General features: G+C 37.9%; 1 protein-coding gene and 1 pseudogene across 3 annotated transcripts in view; one reads left to right on the top strand and one right to left on the bottom strand.

Annotated features, from left to right (window-relative positions):
• The window catches only part of PRIM2 (DNA primase subunit 2), a 389,523-nt gene that overhangs the window by 317,885 nt on the left and 46,947 nt on the right, over positions 1 to 24,691 (bottom strand). For all 3 annotated transcript variants that reach the window (XM_077162165.1, XM_077162166.1, XM_077162164.1), the window contains exons 6-7: positions 6,707 to 6,796; positions 3,617 to 3,754 (exon numbers count right to left, since the gene is read on the bottom strand). In XM_077162165.1, the coding sequence (XP_077018280.1) occupies positions 3,617 to 3,754; positions 6,707 to 6,796 (228 nt within the window). The remainder of the gene's footprint in view (positions 1 to 3,616; positions 3,755 to 6,706; positions 6,797 to 24,691) is intronic.
• LOC143682702 (programmed cell death protein 10 pseudogene) lies at positions 20,345 to 20,983 on the top strand (annotated as a pseudogene).

The following is a 24,691-nucleotide window of genomic DNA, read 5'->3' as shown; positions in this document are numbered from 1 at the left end:
GTTTAAAACGATTTGCCTTTCATACTATTCCCTCAGAACTACAGAGTGAAGTTATCCAAAGGCTAATTAATGTATGATGATATCCACTTTGATGGCTAATAAGATAGATGTTTGTACATTCTTAAAATTATTTTAGAAATTTTTAAGGTGATATATCTAGGGGATTAATAGGTGTATCACCAGAGATTAACTCAGTTTGTTCTCAGTAGTGCTATGGTGCCCTTACTAGATCTCTTCAAGTTATCTGCTATAATCTACATATCAATGTGAGGTCATACTTCTTTCATATACTTCAACCAAATTCTACACAATAGATAGAATGTAGAAGCAGATACAAATCCAACTGTCTTCTATTAAGTCAAGTATTAAAAGGTTGCAAAAATGTAAAACAATGACTATTTTTACAATTTTGTTGTTGTGGAAAACTATTTTTTAATAAAAGGAAGCTATTTATATTAGCATGGTAAGAGTTTATTATAACTATATTTAACTATCAATAAACATTTTTTAATGTCAAAAAGAAGTCAATCTATTAAAGCGGAACAGACACCAATATCCTATATTCTTTAATCCCACTCCTAGGTATATAACCATATGTTTGCCATAAGACTATAACAAAACGTTAATAGCAGCAGTATTTTAGTAATAACAACAACAAAAAAGCACACCAAAAAAATCTAGAACTGTTACTGGATAAATAAATTTTGATAAAGTCGACCAGAATTGGGACCAATCAAAATCAAACACCACCTAATATAACACAATGAAAAGAATACAGCATCAATTCTATGATCTTCCTACTCAAGATATATAACTTGAATCTCAACATGCAGAAACATTAGACAAACTCAAATGGTGAAAGAGTCTTCAAAATAACTAGCCCATAATATCCAAAAGTGACAAAGTCATCAAAGTTAAGGAAGGACTAAGAACCTGTATCAGACTGAAGTAGACTAAAGAGACACAACAACAAAATACCACATGGGATTTAGGACTGGATCCTTTTGTTATAAAGGACATTTTTGTGATTTTAGAACTGATAAAACTTGAAGGGGGTCTAACTATTAGGTAGTAGTAATGTGTCCATGAATTTGACAGTTGAATTGTGATTATGTGGAAAATGTCCTTGTTTGTAGAAATTACACATTAAAGTATATAGGGGTGATGAGACATCAAGTTGGCAAAATTCGCAAATGGTTCAGGGAAAGAGTTCATTGTTTTTAATGTACAACTTCTCAATAAGACAGTGATTTTTTCAAAATTTAAAATTTCATATTAAATTTTTTTAAATGTATGTTGGAAGGGGGAAAGAATGAGTAGGAGGGAGGGTAGGACAAAGGAGATCAAAGTTCATAGGCTATACTTCTTAGACTAAGCAATTCCTCTGGCCACAATAACTGGTTCAATGATAGACAAGCGACTTAAGCCATTCCAAGCTCAGTGAATTTTAAAGCTAAGGATAGAAATCTGGAACAAAGATACTCTCTTTTTTTGGATGGTATGGTATATAGATATATAACCTGACCTAATGACAGTGATTTTTGCTCCCATGAGAGAAGCCAGACTTAGGATAAAGCCATTGCACTAAGCACTAAATTCAACTGCAGAGAAATAGCTAGAACCTTGATTAAACTATGTCTGATGCTCACACTACATCTGGCCCTTTCAATTTTATGAGCTAGTAGATTCCATTTGTTGGTTATGTTAGCATGGATTGGTTTAAATATTGAAATTTCATTATCCCATAAAACAGAAGTTTTGGTGGTTCCAGGATTCTTTAATTCAGCAACTTACCCACCTAAAGAAGGACTCAGATTTTTTCCATCTTTCTGCATGTCCATCCTCAGCAAACTGGACTGCCTTTATTTTCTCAAGATGGCTGCATCAGTTCTAGGTACCTCATTCAGTTACAAAAACACCCAGAGCAGGGGAAAATTATTTGGTCCCCTGTGCCACCACATTTTTTTTTTTAACAGTGGCAGGCACCAGTAAACAAACCCACGTCTCCAGCATGGCAGGCAAGAACTCTGCCTGCTGAGCCACCATGGCCCACCCCCCTGTGCCCATTTTTTAAAAAAAGAAAAACTTTTTCCAGAAGCCTCTAAGCAATTTCTCCCTCTTTTTCAGCCACAATAACACTTATAACATGCCTAAATTATCAACTGGGAAAGGAAAAGGAGACAACCATGATTTGCTCAGAGGTAGAATCAATACCCAAGAAGCTTTCTAAACTGTAGGCTGCCATATTTGGTGGTCATCAGAACTGGGAATCAATACTGATATCTAGTGGATGAGTGTCCAATGTCCTGAAAAGTATATGGCTACTTCACACAAAAAAAGCACTGCCCAAAATTCCAACAGAGAGAAAATGGTTGAACAAAACCAAGAATAATTAAAGAATTTATGGCTGACCAAGAAGACAAACATCAGTGCCACCACATGGGCTCACAGTGATGAAAGACACTATCCTTATATGTAAATAGCTTATAGTCCAGGATACATCACAGGCAAGTAAAGCATCAACTTTAATGAGAATAAAGATATCCAATGGGATTGCAAAGGGAGAAAGAATTCCGACAATTGTTAAGCACATTACAATAGCTGTTTTCATAAATTACCTCATTTCACAAAACCAGAGTTAATATTTTAGTTTTCCCAAATATTCATATTGCTGAATTATATATGTTTAGGTAACTGTAAAGAGTCAATAATAAAATTATTTATATCAAAACTACGATCTCAAAAAGAAATGCTTGGTGGAAAAATAATGAAATGCGACCCTGCCACACAGCATACAAAAAAAAAGCTAAACAAACAAACAAAAAAAAAATGCGTAGCATATGCTTACATGTCAAACAGTACAGCTTAAAAAGAGCAACATCAAGTAACTTTGGTGTCCCATTCTGTATTAAGAACCAAAAAATTCAAACCAGATTAAAAGACAACATTGGAAAATGTATACATTTTCACAATGTCACCATTTAAGTGTCGTGCTTTCAATATACAACTTAAAAAGCATTGGCCAATGAATGAATGAATAAATAAATAAACAAAAACAAAACAGCACTGATTATGCTATTTGTTGAATACAGTTAACTACAATTTCACTCAGCACTGGGCTGTGCATTGTAGGACCAGCTTATTTCTATTTCTAATACTTCAGTATAAGTACTAGAATTATACTAGATTACACTTATATATACTACATTATATAATGTAGTATAACGTTATACTACATTAACCTCTACTGACACAAAATACCAATTTAGAACAAAATGTGGAGTTATGTACCACAGGCCACACTAATTGTGAAGGGCCCCATATGAAGTTCACCTCAAGGGAAAAAAGCCACGATCTTAAAGAAACCCACAGACACCATTCATAAAATAAATCAGTTCACTATTAGTATTACCAAGAGGAGAAAAACTGAGAAAACCAACTATGAGTAACAGCACATGAAAATCTATGGGTTTTTAATTACCAGTATAGCAACATATTTAAATGTCATTATGGAAGTTAAATCAATCTATTCCCTAAAGAAGCAGAACAAAACTACCAAGGGTATATAATTTTAAATGTGAACAAGACAAATATGAAAATAAAGTGAAATACATACTGCCAGAGCCTTGGACAGTTTGGCTCTAAACTCATTCAGGATGATTGCCACAATGTCTTTAAGTGGTACATAAGCAAAGCCATCTTCCAAATAGACTTTCCTTCCTCGAAACAAATCCAGAGCATCAGCAAAAGGGATCTGCATTCAGAGTGCAACAGGGAAAATAAAGTCAGCACCTGTAATTAAAAAGTCCTCCTCACTCTTATAAGTATTAAGTCTAAACAAAATCTTTTCTGTTAGAAATACATTACTCTCAGCAGACTTAAAAGAAAAACAAAAGATTTCATAAAACACTTAGCAACAGGAAGGAGTGGCAATTCAAAAAAGTGCCTATTTCAGAGTAGATATTTTGGAAAAAAATAAAAAGAAATAATTACAATAATATGTCAAGTTAGAATGCTTCATTCTTATTCTAACCTATGAATTTATAAACTATAATCTCTAGGACTTCAAACTCCTAACTCAAGACATTATGCACACTGTATTCACTGTAGATAACATTTTCTACACATTTTATTCCGCATCAAATAAAATTCTAAAGGATATACAATGTTTGTTACTGAAAAATTACCAGTAAGTAAAGTAATGTGAATTTCTTCTTCTATGTTTCCATTCTTTCTCCAGAGAAATATATTGGAAAAGCTAATCAAATACTAGGAAACGGAAATAAAGTGTTCGGTTTTGTAATTAAAATAAGTATTTGCTAGTAAATTTGAAAAAAGTTAAAAAAAAATTCTACTTACACTTTTTAAATGCCTATTAACTATCCTAAAATTCTAAGGCATGAGCCAAATATGATATTAATAATTGCAAAAATCATCTCCACTCTCTAATATATGAGGAATCTATCTTTTTTAAAAAAATAAAGTAAAAGCTAGGTTGAATCTTCTGCACATGCAACGACATCTCATCCTTTAAGCAATATAGTTTTTAAACAAATAGCTTTTGATTAACTTACTGATTTCTATTTTCTATAATTACGACACTTTTTACCATAAGAAAGTCATCACACAGTTAAGGAAACAAGACTAAAACCCATGAAAAGTAAATGGCTTTACAATGTTGGGTGTGAAATGGGACCAAGAAGGTAATTCACATAGGACATACTAGAGGAACAGGCAGACAGTTTATTGAAATAAGCTAGACCAGAAAAAGGAATGAAAGACGTCTGAAAATATGGGTTCTAGTCCAAGTTCTAGTACTGACTAGACTTGTGATTTTGGTAAATTCACTGAATCCCTCAGCAGCCAGATCTGTAAAACTGGAGGAGAGAAGAAGGGGTGGACTAAATGACCCTTTAGGAGTTCTTTGGCTCTAACATTTCATGATTCTATTTTATTAGGGTTGTCATAGTAGAAATAAAAATGCCCAGGGAGAAGAAAAGAAGCTATGAAGGCAGAATAATGGGAAATGTGTGTTATGGGAGGAATAAATATTGATTCCCACACTCTAAGCTTGGAAGGCTAACAGAATGATGACCTAATTGGTAGAAAGAGAGGAAATTGGAATGGGGACCTAATGTGGAGGCAGAATTTTTAACTACTAGCACATGCCAGTGAAAGAATGAATTCATTTCAAAAAGAAATTGTGGAGTTACAGTTATCAATTTTTAAAATGAATTTCAGCTCTTAACTCTTTTCCCTCTAGACTATTCAGTCCAAAAAGTAATGGTGGATTCAAGCAAAGTAGGCACCTATGCTGGATTTGGGGAAAAGCAAATGATCCAGCCACAGGATGAGTGGGTTATGTAAGATGGTCCATGGGATAGCAAGTGGGCATAGTGTCAGATTCTAAGCAAAATGAGGACTCCATGTGGGAAGGGGATCCAAAGCATGGTGTCAGAGCCTAAGTGCAGTGAAGAGGGCTTCCATTCGGGGCAGTGATCCAACACAGGCTGCTGGTGCCAAGTGGGTGATAGGGCATTCACGTAGAGGGCAGCCCAGTGTAGGGTGCAGAAGTCCAAGCATTTTGAGGAGGACAATCCTTTAAGAGAATGGGCTTCAGTGGGGATCAGAGCCCAAGCAGGGTTAGGAGGGGTGCTGGTTTGAAAGGATGTATGTACCCTAGAAAAGCCATGTTTTAATGTTAATCCCATTTTGTAAAGGCAGCTGTTTCTTCTAATCCCTAATTAATACTGTATGCTTGAAACTTTAATTAGATTATCTTCCTAGAGATGTGACTCAATCAAGAGTGGTTGTTAAACAATTAGGTAGAGACATGTCTCCACCCATTCTAGGTGGGTCTTGATTACTTTACTGGAATCCTATAAAAGAGAATTACAAGAGAGAAAGACATGAAATTCTGAGACAGCAGAACAACACAGTCACAAGAAACAGAGACTCCACCAGCCAGCAATCTTTAGAGATGAAGAAGGAAAATTCCTTCCGGGGAGCTTCATGAAACAAAAGGCCTGGAGAGAAAGCCAGCAGATGCCGCCATGTCTGCCATGCCTTTCCAGATGAGATGACAGAAAAGCCCTGACTGAGTTTGCCATGTGCCTTTCCACTTGAGAGAGAAACCTTGAACTTCATTGGCATTCTTTCCCTGGATACCTTAGATTGGACATTTCTATAGATTTGCTTTAACTGGGACATTTTCATGGCCTTAGAACTATAAACTTGCAATTTATTAAATTCTTCTTTTTAAAAGCCATTCCGTTTCTGGCATATTGTATTCTGACAGCTAGCAAACTAAAACAGAGAGTATCTGTATAGGAGGATGGTCCAGCACAGAATGGCAGTATGTGGCACATCCTTAATGTGGTGATCTCTCACTCTCTCTGTTTCGTGGTGCTGCAGCATTCTCTGCTCTCTCCAAATTTCTCATTCTCCAAATCTTCCCTCTTTTATAGGACTCCAGTAAACCAATCAAGACCACCCAAATGGGTGGAGACACATCTCCCCTAATCCATCAACGGATGTTAATTAATCAACAGATGCTGTCCTCACCACATTAAGGATACAACATCTGTGCTGGAGAGGGGTAGCTGCGGTGAAACAAGTCTATACGAATGGGTTAATTAAAGATGTATATAAAGTTCAATGTGATAAATTTAATAAAATGTTGGAAAAATTTTTAAAGTTTACATACCTTATAAACTGACTCAAACTCTAACTGAACCCCACTTGGTGATGAGGCAATAATCTCCTGTTCTCGGAGGTTCTTCTCTTCATCACTTATCTAAAAGGAAACATATATTAAGAAATTAAAAGTCTTAATTCAGTTTCAATAAAATGTTTTCCTGTTCTACTGAAGAATCTATACTTACATAAAAAGATTTAAAACCCTGATATCACAAATCTTTCCTAATACGGTAAATGAATCATTACTTTCATTACTGAAGCAAAAATTGGAAAGAAAATCTAAATTCAATATTATTTCAAATCTCTAATTTGCCAACCTCCAAAAACATATACCAAACACATACATCAAAAGAACATTAGCAGAGAAACAGAAAGTATTATAGTAAGGAAGAGAAAAAGAGTTGTAATTAAAAACTCAGGTTAATAGAGACTAAAAATAAGCATTATCCCAGTCAAGAGTTAAATTAACATATTAAAACATCTATATGCAATTGAATGGAAAACTATGTTTTCAACTTTTTAACAATATAAGGCAACTCCATACTTAAAACATTATTTTTTTCAGGAGCAACTATAAATCTATTAACTCAGACAGATTATGGCTTTATAAAAGATTTGCTAAATCTGACTGTATAAAAGACTAAAAATTTAAACCTCTATGCAGAAAAATAAAATCTATAAATGAAGATAAAATGCAAATGACAAACTAAAGGAAATGTTTGCATTACCTGTCAAAAAGTTACTCTCAATTAAAACCCTAGGCAGTAGTAATCACAAAAGTGGTAAAACACAAATAACAATATTTATATAAGCAAAAATAATAAACAGAAATTAAATAATAATGTGGTACTATTTTCTAAAATACCTATTAAAATGGCAAAAGTTAAAAAAGGCTTAGCATACACAATTTTGGGAAAATCTTGTTGTAGAAGTTTGGCAATATATATTAAAAAGCATTAAAAAATGCAGCCTCTAACAATTTCACTTTTAAAAATTAGTCTTCAGTAAATAACTGGACACATGCACAAATAGGAACAACATTTCTTCATTGCCATATTATTTACTATAACAAAAAGAAAAAATTCCTAAATGTAAAACAGGTATCTAGTTAAATAAACTGCAGTACAATTTTCTGTTTCAGGAAAGCAAGTTACATTTTCCAGATCAACTTCTCACAGAAAACAAGAAAATAATTGATATAATTTAAAACCATCTTCTTAAAAGCACAGACCATTAATATACAAAGTCATGCTGACACAAAGTAGAGTGTCTAATAAGACGCTTTTCTGCTCAAATTGGATTACCAGGGGAATCTGAAATCTCAAATTTATGTTAAGGTTATCTCTGATTCAAAAGTCCCAGGTACATGGCACGAGTAAAAAATCTTCTCTGGAGGAAAATAGCTTCTCAGCATGCTTCAAAAAATTCCTACAAATAGTTTTTCAAAAACAACATCAAGAACATTGCATTTTGTAATAGGATACAAAATTAAACTAGACTGCATGAACAAAAGCAAAAGAAACAGATTCGTAAAGTACACAGATAATAAGTATGCTACTATGCACAAGAAACAAAGCACAAGCCTGAAGATATCTGTATGAATGGAAAAGTATAAAAAGCGGTTTGAGAAAAAAAAGTTCTAAAAACAAACAATTCAGTAACAGAAATTAAAAACTCAATGGTATCATAAACACCTTAAATTTCAAAATTGTGGCCTAGATAATTAAGAACACTCTAATTGCTAAGGTAAAGAAGTTACACAAAGCATCAAAATAGTTTTATAGGAACCGCTAGGCGAACAGGGAAGCCCTGCCATTTAAAGTCCACATTTATTACTTGCTAATTCTGGGAAAGTAGCTTCAAAGAGACTCTGTAAAAGTGGAAAAAATCCACCCCTCAACCTCCTCTAGGATCCCAAAGGATTAAGCCAGGATGAAACAGAAGTGCACTAGCCTTCACACAGATCTACAACCCAGCTTCCCTTTATCTAGTTTTATCTACTTTTCCTGGGCCTCAGCTCCTGAATTTGAATCAAAATTGTCCTGGACTAGCAGTACCCTCAGGTCCATGGAAGGGCCATGTTACTTTCATCCAGTACACAAGGTAACAAAACACACAAAGAAACAAGACTGCTGATAGGTAAGACAAGATTGGAAAAGAAAAAAACAAACGTTGTCATTACAGATTGTTTTGGTTTGTTAAATGCTGACAGAATGCAATACACTAGAAACAGAATGGCTTTTATAAAGGGGATTTATTAAGTTACAAGTTAACAGTTCTAAGACCATAAAAATGCCCAAGCTAAGGCACCCAGAGAAAGATACCTTGACTCAAGGAAGGCCAATACGTGTAACATGGGAAGGCATGGGACTGGAGCTTGCTGGTCCTTGTTCCCAGTTCCACTGCTTCCACCTTCTGATAAGCGTCTGTGGACCTTCACTTAGCTCCTCTGGGTCACAACTTTAAGTTCTGGCTTGCTTAGCATATCATGGAAAGGCACGTAGTGATGTCTGCAGGGCTCTGCATCTCAAAATGTCCATCTGCTCTCTCGGCACTCCAAGCATCTCCAACATCTCCATCTCTGTCACTGATTCCTGCCTGGCTTCCATTGGCTCTCTCAACTCCTAGTTGCTCCTGAAACTCCTGCATTTCCAAATGCCTGTGTCTACATCTGCATCTTCATCTGAGGTTTCTCCAAAATCGTTCCCCTTCTTAAAGGATGCTAGTAAAGTAATCAAGACCCACCTTGAACGGGTGGGGGTCACATCTCCATCTAATCAAAAAGTCACACTCACAACTGGATGTCACATCCAATAAAAGGTTTCCTGAACAATAGGTCTGCCCTACAAGACCAGGTCAAAATTTAAAGAAACATGGCTGTACTCCCAAGATTGGATCAGGAAAAAGAACAAGGATTTTCTGGGGTACATGACTTCAAAGCAGCACACAGATTATCTTGAATGATAAAACTCAGAAAATCTAGAAAAATCCATAGAAAAATTACTGTTATTCTTGACATAGGTAAGCAAGGTTTCTACAGACAGGGTCAAATAAAGAAAAACCAATTATATTTCTATATACCAGCAACAAAGTTCAAGAATGAAATTTTTTTGAAGGATCAAAACTATGGATCTTCTAGGAATAAATCTAATAGAAGATGTAAAAAGCCTCCACAAAGAAACTATAAAACCCTACTGAGAGAAACTGGAGAAAACCTAAATATCAGAGATATATCATAACAAGGTACCAGAAGACAACTCTCTTGAACTGATCTACACAACCAATACAAATTCAAACAAAATACAATAACTTGCATCTGCGTTTGAGTGGACATTTACAAGCTGATTCTAAAATGTGAATGGACATGAAAAGGACTAACAATAGCCAAGACAAGTGATGACATGATAACATAAGACAACCCCTGGAAAAATCTTCCCTCAGGATCAACTAATAAAAGAACAAATCGCATTTGTTTAGAATGCTGGGGAACAAGAGACTCTGGAAAATAATTCCACAAATGCTGGATAAAAGAAAAAGAAAAAGAGTGCAGGCCACAATGCCTCAGCTAAGAAAGAGTTCTCACCAGTCATGCCAGAGACCTGGGTTCAATTCCCAGTGCCTGCCAATGCAAGAAAAAGAACTTCCAAGATCAGGTAGGAAATTTCCATCCTAGACTTGCTAGTCTGGATCCCAACCCCTCACTCAGTACTGCATAGGTTGGCAGTTATGCAGGGAAGGCACAGCCTGAGTTCCTGCATCCAATCACAATAGAACCACTCACAGAAGCAGTGTTTAGACCACCATGCATATAAAGGCACAGGGAGCCAAGTCTGCAAGGACCCAGGGTGGAATGCAAGCCACTAAGTCAAGCTAAATACAAAACAGCCATTGGGGGGAAAAGAATTGTAACAAAAAAGATGTCAGTGGGTGAGAGAGTTCAAAGAGAGTGGAGAGGCTACTCTGGAGGTCGCTCTTACACAAACTTCAGTTAGACATTGCTACCTATCATAGCTTGCCAACCCCAAACCAAAATCAATCCTGCCAATCCAAAGAACACCTAGGGCATTATATAAGATTCTACAAAGTTTCCATTTACTACGGTAACTTTCAGAAACCTATAACCTCCAGATGGGTCTCTGGACCAGGTATGTCCTGAAATGCAGAGGGGCCAGGCCCTCCAGCACATCAACTCTATCTCTCTATATCCCTCTATCCCATATTATCTACAGGCCCTTCCAACATGAAAACGTTAGAATGGCCATAGCCCAAATACGCCTAAAGAGTGAAAGATCAAAGGTGATGATAGAGTTATACAGAGAAGGTAGGGTTTAACAAACGAGTATGACTGCTGAATCATTATATTGATATTTCTTTTAGTCTTCAGTATCTTAGAGTAGCTGAAAGTAAAAACCTAAAATTGTAGAACTGTAACCCATACCAAACTCTGAAATCAGTTCTACAAGTAATTGTTGCAATGTGCTCTAAATTTATTGCTTTTTTGTATATATATTATTTTTCACAAAAAAGAAAAAAAAGTTGATTATGATGATAAATGCACAGCTATTTGATGATATTGTGAACTTCCCATTGTACACCCTGGATGATTACATGGTATGTGAATATATAATATATATCGATAATATTTTTTAAAAATTAGAGATCAAAAAAAAAAAATACCCTTCCCAGAAGTTTCCAAAATGGGTCCACTAACAACTGCAGTTAGGAGTCATGAGGCGAGAAACAGCACAATTGTCTGTTGCACAGCAAACTGCTCTGTGCGTCACTGTTCAAGTTTCACAAGAAGATGAAAAGGGTTTTGAAGGACCTCTTTTCCATCTAACAGGCACAGTACAACAACTTGAGAGGTTCCAAGTGGAGGTGGAGGTGGGATTTAATAGCTTCTAAGAAATTGCGAGTACACTAAGCTTTGATACTGCTATGAGAATAAGTTAGTAGGAAGGTCGTATGGTATGCTTGTATTAGATAGGGTTCTCTAGAGAAACAGGATCAACAGGAAATACACGTAAACACATAATTTATAAAACCGTCTCACGTAACCGTAGGAATGTAGAGTCCAAAATCTGTAGAGCAGGCTGTGAAGGTGACGATTTCAATGGAGGGTCTGGACTAACTCCACAGGAGAGGCTCACTGGCTGAAGCAGGAAAGAACCTGTCTCTTTGGAATCCTCCTTAAAAGGCTTCCAGTGATTAGATTAAGCATCACTCATTAAAGAAGACACTCCCCTTGGCTAATTACAAATGGAATCAGCTCTGGATGCAGCCTATGTGATCATGATTTAATTCTACAAAATGTCCTCATAGCAAAAGACAGGCCAGCACTTGCCTAACCAGACAAACAGGTACCACCACCTAGCCAAGTTGACACATGAACCTGGCCACGAAAGTCCACCCCGTGTCAACTTCGCAGCTATACTAATCAACTTAAACCATATCTAATTTCTAAACAAAAAACACATTTTTTTTCACCTAACAATACTAAATATCCTGGATATAACTGGAAACACATTAAATCTCTCCAGAATAGGGCGCAAATCCTTGGGTAATATTCATTCTTAAACTTGATATCTTACAACTTAAATAGTATCACAGGAACAAAACAGCATTACAGCCCTCGCTTCTGTAACTGATCACATGGTCATAGGTCATAATTATCACTACCTGCCTCCACTATCCCTTCCATGTTCCCTTTACCCTCAGCAAGCACTTCAGCTGGTCATGACTCTTACCCTGATGGGGTGACCTAAACCTTCATTTCTGAATTTTCAAAGCCATTGGTAGTCTTGCCTGGATTGGGTTGTTGCAGTTTTCCATTAATTTTAATGACAGGGCATGGTAGTACTAAAAGACGCCCTAGGGGATGTCCTATATTCCAGGAAAATACTTCTTTACCTCCATTGTGTAGCTGTAGTCCTATTTCCCCCTGATAGTGAGGGTCAATAAACCCAGCCAATAATGTAACCCCCTTCTTGGCTTGTTGATCCAGGGGCATGAGTAGCCCAAAGTGACCAGGTGGCAGTCTTAGATTTCAGTTCAATGGAATCATTGTTGTTTCTCCAGGTGGAAGCACTTCTCCTTTTGGAACTAAAACCTGTAGACCAGCAGAGCTCAGGGTCGCAGGGACAGGGAGCAAAAATTTTCCTAGTGGATCACTAGGGGTAATAGTGAGTGGTGCCACTCCCATTTCCACCCCTTGGTTCCTGGACCCACGGATCCTGGCTATGGGAGAAACAGTACCATACAGTGGATGCTGATTCAGAGCATATACAGCTTCCTGAAGAACATTACCCCAGCCCTGCAAGGTACTGCCACCTACTGGGCACCACAATTGAGTTTTCAAAAGGATATTCCACCATCCTATCAATCCAGTGCTTCTGGATGATGGAAAACATGGTAAGACCAGAGAATTCCATGAGTATGTGCCCATTTCCGCACTTCATTTGCTGTGAAGTATGTTCCCTGATCACAAACAATGCTGTGTTGGAATACCATAAATATGGATAAGGCATTCTGTAAGCCCATGGATGGCAGTTTTGCCAGAAGCACTGCATGCAGGGAAAGCAAACCCATATCCAGAGTATGTGTCTATTTCAGTTACAACAAATTGCTGCCTCTTCCATGAAGGGAGTGGTCCAATGTAATCAACCTGCCACCATATAGCTGGCTGGTTACCACGGGGAATGGTGTCATATCGGGGGCTGAGTGTGGGTCTCTGCTGCTTGCAGACTGGGCACTCAGCAATGGCTATAGCCAGGTCAGCCGAGTGGAAGTTCATGTTGCTGAGTCCATGCGTAACGTCCATCCTTACCACCATGACCACTCTGTTCATGAGCCCAATGGGCAATGACAGGAGTTGTTGGTGAAAGAAGCTGACTGGTATTCACAGAACAGGTCATCTTATCCACTTGATTATTAAAATCTTCCTCTGCTGAAGTCACCCTCTGATGCACATTCATATGGGACACAAATATCTTCATGTTTTTAGCCCACTCGGAAAGGTCTGTCCACATATCTCTTTCCCAGACCTCTCTGTCATCAATTTTCCAATTATGGTCTTTCCAAGTCCCTGATCATCCAGCCAAATCATTAGCAACAGTCCATGAGTCAGTATACAAACACACCTCGGATCAGTCCTCCTTCCAAGCAAAATAAACAACCAAATGCACTGCTCAAATTTCTGCCCACTGGGAGGATTTCACCTCAATACTATACCTCAAAGATACCCCAGAAAGAGGATGTAGTGCTGCAGCTGTCCACTTTCGGGTGGTACTAGCATATCATGCTGAACCACCTATAAACTAGGGCCCGAGTTTTTTCTTCCTCAGTCAGTTCACTGTGAGGACTCCCCAAGAGGCCATAGCTCTGGTATGGTAAAGAGAAAGAGTGGAGACCATGGTCATTTGGGCCACTTCCTCATTTAACTTACTTGTGCCTTCAGGACCTGCTCTGGCTCTATCTCATATATACCATTTCCATTTTACGATAGAATGCTGCTGCACACGCCCAACTTTATGGTTTGGTGGGTTAGATAACATCCAACTCATGATAGGCAACTCAGGTCTCATGGTAACTTGGTGGCCCAAGATTAAGCGTTCAGTCTCTACTAAGGCCCAGTAGCAGGCCAAAAGCTGTTTCTCAAAAGGAGAGTAGTTATCTGCAGCAGACGGTAAGGCTCTACGCAAAATCCTAAGAGTATGCATTGTGAGTCTCTTATAAGGGCCTGTCAAAAGCTTCAAAGAGCATCTCTATTTGCCACTGACACTTCCAGGACCATTGGACCTGTGGATCATATGGTCCACGTGGCAGAGCAGCTTTGTACAGCAGCCTAGACCTGTCACAGGGCCTCCTCTTGTTCAGGTCTCCACTCAAAATTAGCAGCTTTTCTGGTCACTCGATAAATGGGCCGGAGTAGCACACCCAAATGAGGAATATGTTGTCGCCAAAACCCAAAGCGACCAAGTAGAAATTGTGCCTTTTTTTTGGTTGCAGGAGGGGCAAGATGCAGCAACTTATGCTTCACCTTAGAAGGGATATCTCAACATGTCCCACACCACTAGACACCTAGAAATTTCACTGAGGTGGAAGGGTTGATTTATTTCCCATCCTCTGATATGCAAATGCCTTGCCAGTAAGTCCAGAGTAGTTGGTACTTCTTGCTCACTAGGTCCAATCAACATATCATCAATATAATGGACCAATGCAATGTCTCGTGGGAGGGAGAAACAATCAAGGTCCCTGTGGACAAGATTATGACATAGGGCTGGAGAGTTGATATATCACTGAGGTAGGACAGTGAAAGTATATTGCTGACCTTGCCAGCTGAAAGCAAACTGTTTCTGGTGGTCCTTACTAACAGCTATTGAGAAAAAAGCATTTGCCAGATCAATAGCTTCATACCAGGTACCTGAGGATGTAACAGCAGCTGCAATTGGAGTTACCACCTGGTAAAGCTTACAATAATCCACTGTCATCCTCCAAGACCCATCTCTTTTCTGTACAGGTCAAATAGAGTTGAATGGGGATGTGGTGGGAATCACCACCTCTGCATTCTTCAAGTCCTTAAGAGTGGCAGTAATCTCTGCAATCCCTCCAGGAATCCAGTATTGTTTCTAATTTACTATTTTGCTAGGTAGGGGCAGTTCTAGTGGCTTCTCCTTGGCCTTTCCCACTGTAATAGCCCTCAATGCATGAGTTAGAGAGCCAATGTGGGGATTCTGCCAGTTGTTCAGTATGCCTATTCCAATTATACATTGTGGAACTGGGGAAATAACTACAGAATGGGTCTGGGGGCCCACTGGACACACTGTGAGATGGACCTGAGCTAAAACTCCATTGATCACCTGACCTCCATTATTCTCCCCTCTGACTGGTGGGCCAGAGTGACATTTTGGGTCCCCCGGAATTAACGTCACTTCTGAATCAGTGTCTAGTAAGCCCCAAAATATCTGATCATTTCCTTTTCTCCAATGCACAGTTACCCTGGTAAAAGGAAGTCAGTCTCCTTGGGGAAGGCTTGGAGGAAGATTAACAGTATAAATTTGTGGCAGTGTAATAGGGTTCTCCCCAAAAGGACCTGGTCTCCCCTTCATTCAAGGGTCTCTGGTTCTATAAACTGTCTCAAGTCTGGAAATTGATTAAGGGGCTATGACTCTGTGTTTTTGTAATTCTGATTAGACTTCTGTTCACTTGACCTAGAATTCTTTCGTTTACACAGCTCAAACAAGAATTTAGTAGACTGTCCATTTACTGTATTTCTATGTATCCCAAGATTTACTAGCCAATGCCCCCAATCTCTGTGAGTCAGATTATTCTGACTCTTGCTTTGACTTTGCTATCTATTATAATAGCCACATCCACCCTGTCTTTGGCGATTAAGTGCTGCCACCTGGCTTGTGCCAACGCAGAATCTGGTCATCCCCATTGTGTTTAAGGATTCCAGCTCAGTGACAAGCAGTTCCCACAGTAATATCTGACCTATAGAGAAGTGCAACTACAGAGCTCTTTAGGAATGATGGTGCTAGTCTCACAAATTTATTTCTCACTGTTCTGGTAAAAGGTGCATCCTCCAGATATTGCTGGGGTGTAAGAGTAGGCTTTACGTGATAAATCCACTCTAATATTCCAATCTCTCTAAGCCTCTGGATCCCTTCATCTACACGATACCAAGGCAGTTCTGGCATTTCAACATCAGGTAATGTTGGTCACCCTTTTATCCATGTTTCAAGAAACGATCAAAATGTTAATGCCTTTTCTAACCCCTCGAGCTATAACACTGAATGCAGAATCTCTGCTTAGTGGGCCTATACCAATAAATTCAGCCTGATCCAGCTTTATATTCTTCCCACCATTATCCCACATCCTTAAAATCCACTGCCACACATATTCCCCTGATTTCTGTCTACATAAATTGGAAAACTCACACACTTCTTTCGGAGTATAACATACCTCCTAATGTGTGATATGTTGCACCTCACCTTTAGAGCCCTGTTGGGACTTTAGTCTAGTTATATGTCTGGAAGTAACAAGGGGTGGTAGGGGTGGGTCATGAAAAGGCTTGGATATATCTTCCAAGCCATGTGCTCCAGGGCATTCATTTGCAGTTTCATCTGATGAAACAGGATTGATCACTCTAGGGCTAATTCCTTCAGGTGGAAGTTGGGTGGCCAACTAACTCCTCAAGGCAGGCTGGAGGTGGGGTGGTTATGTTCTCAGAGTAGACTATTACAGGGTTATCTAGAGAAGACTCAGCATGACCTACAGTTTCAACCTCACCCCTGACATCATTATCAATCCATATGTCGCCATCCCATTTTTCAGGGTCCCACTCAATTCCAATCAGTGCCCTCACTTTAATGGCAGACACCATGCAAAACTGAGATTTCAGTTTATGCTGTAAAGTTCTACTCTAACAATAAGATTCTGAGTCTGATTTTCAGAAATCTCAAGTCTATGGCTACAGGAAATAAGATTTTCTTTCAGGACACTCAGAGAAACTTCTACATCTGTCAGACGGCATTTAAGCTTCTCGTTTGAAGCCTTAAGTCCATCCCTTTCACTCATTAATGTATCCACTGTATCTAACAACCAGCCAACATCTCTATGTTTCCACAAAACTCTTGTAAAGTTGTCAAAAACATTATCCCCCAGAGCATGGCTTCATACAAGAGAAGCATTAAGAAGAGAATCGAATGGTGATATTCTGACTATCTCTTTTGCCAACTCACTCCATGGATTGGCAGTGTCATTCTGATTATGGGAATCAGAATCCTCAGAGCCTTTGAGTCCAGTGAGAGTAGAAAATTATTCATTAAAATCCAATTTTAAGATTCTGTTTCTTAAGAAGCACTCCTGGTACCAAGTTGTATTAGTTAGGGTTCTCTTGAGAAACAGAATCAACAGGAAATATTCATAGATATAAAATTTATAAAAGTGTCTCACGTAACCATGGGAACATAAGAGTTCAAAATCTGTAGGGCATGCTGAGAAGCTGATGATTCTGATGGAGGGTCTGGACAAACTCCACAGGAGAGGCTTCCCGGCCAAAGCAGGAAGAGAATCTGTCTCTTCTGAATCCTCCTTAAAAGGCTTCCAGTGATTAGATTAAGCATCACTCATTGCAAAAGGCACTACCCTTAGCTGATTACAAATGGAATCAGCTGTGGATACAGCTGACATGGTCATGATTTAATTCTATGAAATGTCCTCATAGCAAAAGACAGGCCAGCACTTGCCCAACCAGACGAACAGGTATCACCACCCAGCCAAGTTGACACGTGAATCTGACCACAACAATGCTCTCTTTCTCACTAGAAATACTTTACACACCAGCAATTATTCTCAAGAGAGATATGTAATTATTGTTAAGCATCTCTCCTACATATCTCTGGATTGTAAGCTCTAAAAGGGAAAGGTGGTGTCACCATGTCTGTCCTGTTCACCACTCTGCCATCAAGCAGCTTTCACAGGGGTGAGCGTATATAAATACCCAACAAGTGCTTACTGAATGGTTGGCCAGAAATTGGTGTTCTGACTGGAGCAATGACTAGTAATATCAATTATTATTAATAACAGAAAAAATTAATATTTTGGGAAAAAGAGGGAGGCCCTCAGGAGGTAAGGAAGAGAGAGAGAGACTATGACAGATCTGTTGGCAAGAGGTACACACACTCAATCCAATTTATATTGACTGGGGGTTTAAACTGAACTGCTATAAAACAGAACTGTCACAGAACTAAAAAGTATAACAAAAGGGGGGCACTGAGTGAGGGAGAAAATTAAAACAAATCATAAGAACTGGGGAGAAAATTCTGCACCAAAAAAACCTGTTGATTACCTCAGAAGTCGGCTAGAAGGCATGCCCGCTGTAATGAATGGTGTTTGATTTAATTGGCTGCTGCTTAAATGAGAGAGCTCAACATAGCACAGCCCAGGCAGCTCAGCATACCTCATCTCAGCACTCGCAGCTCAGCCCAGGCCTTTGGAGATGCAGAAAGGAATCACCCTGGGGAAAGTTGTTGGAACCCAGAGGTCTGGAGAGAAGGCCAGCAGAGATCGTCCTGTGCCTTCCCACATAAGAAAGAACACCAGTTGAAAGTTAGCTGCCTTTCCTCTGAAGAACTATATGTCAATTAAATAAATCCCCTTTTATTGAAAGCCAACCCGTCTCTGGTGTGTTGTATTTCAGCAGCTAGCAAACTAGAACACCAACTACACTGACTCTTTGGCGCTATCTAAATCTTTTTCCCAGGCCTTTAAAATCTTCCTGGTTTCAATTTTCTTCCACAAAATATTGTATCTTCCAATTACACCAAACTATGTGCACTTCCCATAGCACACCAAAATTTTATCTCTGTAACTCTATACATTATTTCCCCCACCTGAAATATCCTTCCATAATCTGGAAAATTTGTATGCATTAAAATTATCTTTGCGGGCGGGCCACGGTGGCTCAGCAGGCAAGAACGCTTGCCTGGAATGCCAGAGGACCCGGGTCGATTCCCGGTGCCTGCCCATGTATAAAAAAAAAAAAAATTATCTTTGCAAAGCATCTCTAGGGGAACTGATAGGTTAAATTCTGAAGAAACATGAACCCAGGAGAATTAAAGCAGCGTTGCCCTGAGGATACTTGCACATGAGATCCTCAATCTCAAGGGGCATGGTGGCAAAAAGAAGAATTAGGAACTGTCACACATGGGGATCATACAGGAAACCCTTCCCACATTAAACTGAGACCCAAAAGCATAACAACCTCAGGGGAAAAGTGAACTAGCATTGACCCATCATCTGCACCCCAACCACATAAGAATGAAGAGAAGGCTATCTTGGCCTGGGCAGAGAAAAAAAAAGGCAAGAAAAACAAAAAGTTCCTGTATAATTGTGGCCAACCCAAGGACACACAGTACAGACAGGTCAGAGAGCGACAAACCTAAGTATGGCTCTAAAAAATTCCTTACTGATAATACTCCCAGAAGCCTGGCAAAGCAAAAACAGTTCCTCTTGGAGAAAAGCACATTCACCCTGGAAATCCCCTCAAAACAACTGTATGAGGACAGTAATCAATCAAAAGATAACCAGGCACACAAGAAAAGAAGGCAACATGAATGAGAAACAAGTACAAACAACAGATAGCAGAAACAGATCTACACAAATTTTTAAATACTGGACTTAGCAGACACAGATTATAAAAAGCAATCTATACTGCTGAATCATTATATTGTTATTTCTTTTAGTATATTAGAGAAGTAAAAAACAAAAAATCGTGGAACTGTAACCCACACAAACTTTAAAATCTGTTCTATAACTACTTGTTAAAATGTACTTGGAAATTTGCTTTTTTTGTATATGTTATATTTCACAATTTAAAAAAATACTTCAGAAGCATCACATCGTGGTAACCTCATCTTCTGAAAATTCAAAATACAGGGATATTAAAGCACTGGAAACAAAACAAACAAAAAAACAGCAATCTATACACAAAAAAAGGTGGGAAGTGGAGTCTCTGCCCCAGTTGCCATTCAGTGTTATGTTCCTTGCCCTTTTTATCACAAAAAAAGGGGAAGAAATACTTCATTTCCTGAAGATTCTTCTGCATTTTAGTATTGCTTTTTCTCTTTTAGTTGGCTTTTGAATGAGGATGACAATGGAAGAGATGAAGAAAAAAGCTGAGACCATTTCCATGGTTTCTATGCTCCTCTATGCAGTCATGTATTCTGTGCTTAATGAGCTAGAACAAGTAAATCTGTCTGAAGCTCAGACACTGACAGCAGCTTTCATTAAGGCTGCAAAAGAAAATCCAGGTCTCACACAAGATATCATTATGAAAATTTCAGAGAGAAAAAGTGTAGAAGTTAATCTCACAGTGTCTCTTCTTCATATGGCAGCTAATGATGTAGAAGAATTTAAGATTGAATGACCAGAACCAGAATCCCAGGGTCTAAATGAAAAGGCATGAGCACTTAAACAAATTCTCAGTAAGATCCCAGATGAGATCAATAACAGAGTGAAGTTTCTGCAGACAATCAAGGATATAGCTAGTACAATAAAAGAATTTCTTGATATAATAAATAATGTCTTCAAGAAATATCAATATCAGAACTGCAGAGTACTTGAATACCAAAAGAAAGAATTTGTAAAGTATTCCAAAAGTTTTGGTGATACTCTGAAAACCTATTTTAAAGATGGCAGGGTAATGAATGTGTTCACAAATGCCAACCAACTAATTCATCAAACCAACTTGATACTTCAGACCTTCAAAACTGTGGCCTGAAGTGAATATATTAAGAGAAGTACTTCTTGGCAGCAGAACTGCACTACCTTTATCTGTAAATTTTAAAGTCTGACTGTATAAATTATCAGCTCCTCTTGAAGGGACCTAATCCACGATGTTGTATGGGATTACTGCCATCCTATATCATATTCCTGTAAAATGTAGCTTAATCATAATCTCACACTGAAGATTCTGCATCACTTTTTTTATTATCATTCTTTTAAGCATTATAAGCCAAAAGAATTTACGTCTTAATGTATCATTTTATAACATTCCTTAAAAGAATTGTAAATACTGGTGATTGTTTCTGACATTTTCACCTGAAAATGATATGCTGCAAGATAATGTATTTAACAATATTTGGTGGCAAATATTCAATAAATAGCTTACATCTGTTCAAAAAAAAAGCAATCTACAGCATTTAGACAAAGAAGAACAAATTTTAAAGTATCTGCCTAGCCTGTAACAAGAACCCATAAAAAAAAAACATAGCAGATATGAAAATAGAACTTCTAGAACATACAATAACCAATTAGCCAAATGACAGCAGAATGGACAAAACATAATAGAGTATTAACAAACTGGTAAATAGTTCAGGAGAGGTAATCTGTAATTCAGCAAAGAAAGAACAAAAAAGAAGGAAAATGCAGACATGAGACTAAGAGGTGGAAGACAGATCGAGAAGGTCTAAAACACACTTGTTTGGTATCCCAGTCAGAGAGGAGAAAGAACAGGTAGAAATTTTAAAGCAATAATGGCTGAGAATTTTCCAGAATTGATACAAGACACCATTTTAAAGACTTAAGAAGCCTAGTGAAACCCAAGCAGAATAGATTAAAAAAAGTCCACTCTTAGACAAACTGAGAATGTTTAAAGAAAACAAAGTGAATCAAACAAAGAATCTTAAAATGAAACAAAGGAGGAGATGTAGGTCTACTACCTTCAAAGGAGCTAGTTAAAGTAACAGCTGACTTCCCAACACCAAGTGTAGAAGCCAGAAGACAGTACAATATCTCCAACGTGCTAAAAGAAAGTAACTGCCAAGGAAGAACTGTACATCCAGCAAAAATAGCTTTAAAAAAAAAATGTAATCACCTTTCTTGTTTTTTGTTGAGTGGAAAAGTATAGTAATAAAACCTAAAAACCTAAAAACTTTCAATTGCAACATGAGAACAGCTGGATATTTACAAAAACATTATTTAATGTTTTCCTATACATCTTTACACATACAATCACGTTTTATTATTAATTAGTTCCTTAGAAAATTGTGTCAAGATTCTTCAGTAGATAGGAAGTTGGGTGAAAGACCATTTATGCAGTCCACTGAATTTTCCTGCAACACTCACATTTCACCTAGTTTGAAAAATTCATTGACTGCTGAGACAGTTTTAAGAATGAACTCCTATGACCAAAATTCATTTTACCCAAAAATATTTGTAATTTTATTTCAATGGTTTAACATAAGATATTAGATGTAACAATCCTCTCACCTTACATCATTACATTTTATAATCAATGAACATTTTGAAGCAAAACCATATAAGAATGCTTGACAACTAAAGTACCCTGAAGTTTGTTCCCTGTACCCGTTTCCCTATGAACTAAGTTAACTGAGACTTTGAAATCTGCAATTGTTTAATTTCGAACTAGTTATTTCAAGCACCCAGTTAATTGGCAGAATGCCTATTTCTCCACACAGCTTTCTAATACTGAACTTCAAATTTTCTTCTTTATGACATCTCCCTTATGTTATCTTCTGCAATAACCTTTTGGTGCACAATTAAAGGCCTCCCAAACTCAATCTTCTTTGAGGCTCCAACTGGCAAATGTCTTCCAAAAAAAATAAAAGGAAGTAATTTTCCTTTCCCACTTTTACAATGTGGCCCAATGTAAAATTATTCCACTTTACTTGGTTCTAAGTTTTAAACTATATCACATTTTGGACATTTCAAGATCATTACAAGAGAAGCTGTTAAACTGATTCATGGAAGATATAGTTATGATTGAAGCCTTTCAAGTCAATCAAATAACACAGTAAACTACAAAAATGTGGTGGGGAGGAAAGGCTGAAATTTGCTGAGAGTCAAATGGACCCCTGGTGCAATTAAGTTTATTTAAGCAAATGGAGAATGAAACAAAGCGGTAAGAAAAATAAGGTTAGAAAAGGAACTGATATAAGATTTTCTCTCCTAGATCATTGGAAACCAAATCTTTGGCAATTAAGTTTTAATAAATCAGGTGTTATTAAATTTAAATTTCCATCATATATTTTAAATTCAAGTTGACAGAATAACACTAGCTACTTTTTGTGCCTAGGGTGCTTTCTGTGCCTAGGGTGAAGGAAAAGGAGGTGTTTATTCCAACAGATTCCCAAGTATATATATTTGTAATTGAAAATATTAAAAGTTGGCTTTATGGCTTTGACAAAGGTGTCCTATATGCCAACTCAATTCAATATTTTTAGTTCCTCAAAAATCATTCAGAATTTAAGACTGCAGTTGGCACAAGATAGTGTACCCATCAGAATATCTCTGCCACTCTTTTCTGTCTTATCTTTTTGACTGAGCTCAAATACCGTCACTTCAATGATGCCTTCCTAGATTAATCGAGCCCACAGCAATTTCCCTATTCCTTTTTCATACTTTTTATAGTCTGTTTCAAACATTCTGGCATTCAATTATTTTGCCTTGTTCTCTGTGTCATGAGAACAGTCTTTTCCTGATCTCCAAAATGATAAATATGTTAATGCAAACCCTCATAATGTGCAGCATAATACTGGATATACACAAGACATTTATTAAGTACTAGCTATAAAGTAATATAAAGGGTAGCGGTGGCTCCAGAATTTCTGTGTAGGAAATAATGGCACTGTATAAGAACACCAACTATCTTCTTACCTAATTTCTTAGGGTCCTAAAAAGGTAAGAGAGCTGTCTTTGGTAGTAAAGAAGACCTCTAAAGATTCTGAGACTCCTGCAAATTTCAGAGATATGGCAAGCCTCTCCAAAATGAAAAAAAGGCCTAAACTTCTCAGCCAACTCTTTTCGAGCAACTCCACCAATCGAATTTCTAAAAGATGAAAAGCTAATTCAATATTTTCCCATTTTTGTTTAAGTAACCTGAGTTCCCTCAAAGTTATTTTCTCAACTCACCTAATTGTCAGAATTATCATTTTTCATATTATTAACTGATGGAGAAGTCATAAGATCTTGCCAAACATGGCTGCTGTGGCTGATGGAAGGCAACACAAAATGGCCTAACCCGCGACCGGCTTTCTTCTCGGAACTGGCGGTGGTTCGCACCAAAAGCGCTAACCTTAAATCTGCCCTCCACCCTAGCAACAATGGTGACCAATCCCAGCCCGACACGTGTCTCTGCATGCTCCCAGCCTATATAAGCCTGTGCACTTCCTCAATAAAGCAGACGCCTTCCACTCACCCCTGAGGGTTGTCTCCTGAGTCGTGTGCTGTATGCTGTGTGTCTGTGTGACTGACTCAGTACGGCCGCTTACCCCCAGCCATCAGCTAACCAACAATTAACAATAATTTGAGTTACATCATCTTTCATTACATTTCATAAAGTCTTACCAAATCAAGGTGGGCTTACTTGGAGATACTTGGAATAAATTTTTTTGTTTTGTTTTCAGCTCAAATTCAAGGAGCCAGAAGCTCTAGCTTAGCCACTGGTTCCAATTATCTATTAGTGCAC

Source organism: Tamandua tetradactyla, chromosome 5 (assembly GCF_023851605.1).
Source record: "Tamandua tetradactyla isolate mTamTet1 chromosome 5, mTamTet1.pri, whole genome shotgun sequence".
NCBI lineage: Eukaryota > Metazoa > Chordata > Mammalia > Pilosa > Myrmecophagidae > Tamandua > Tamandua tetradactyla.
This window is presented reverse-complemented; position numbering and strand designations above follow the sequence as displayed.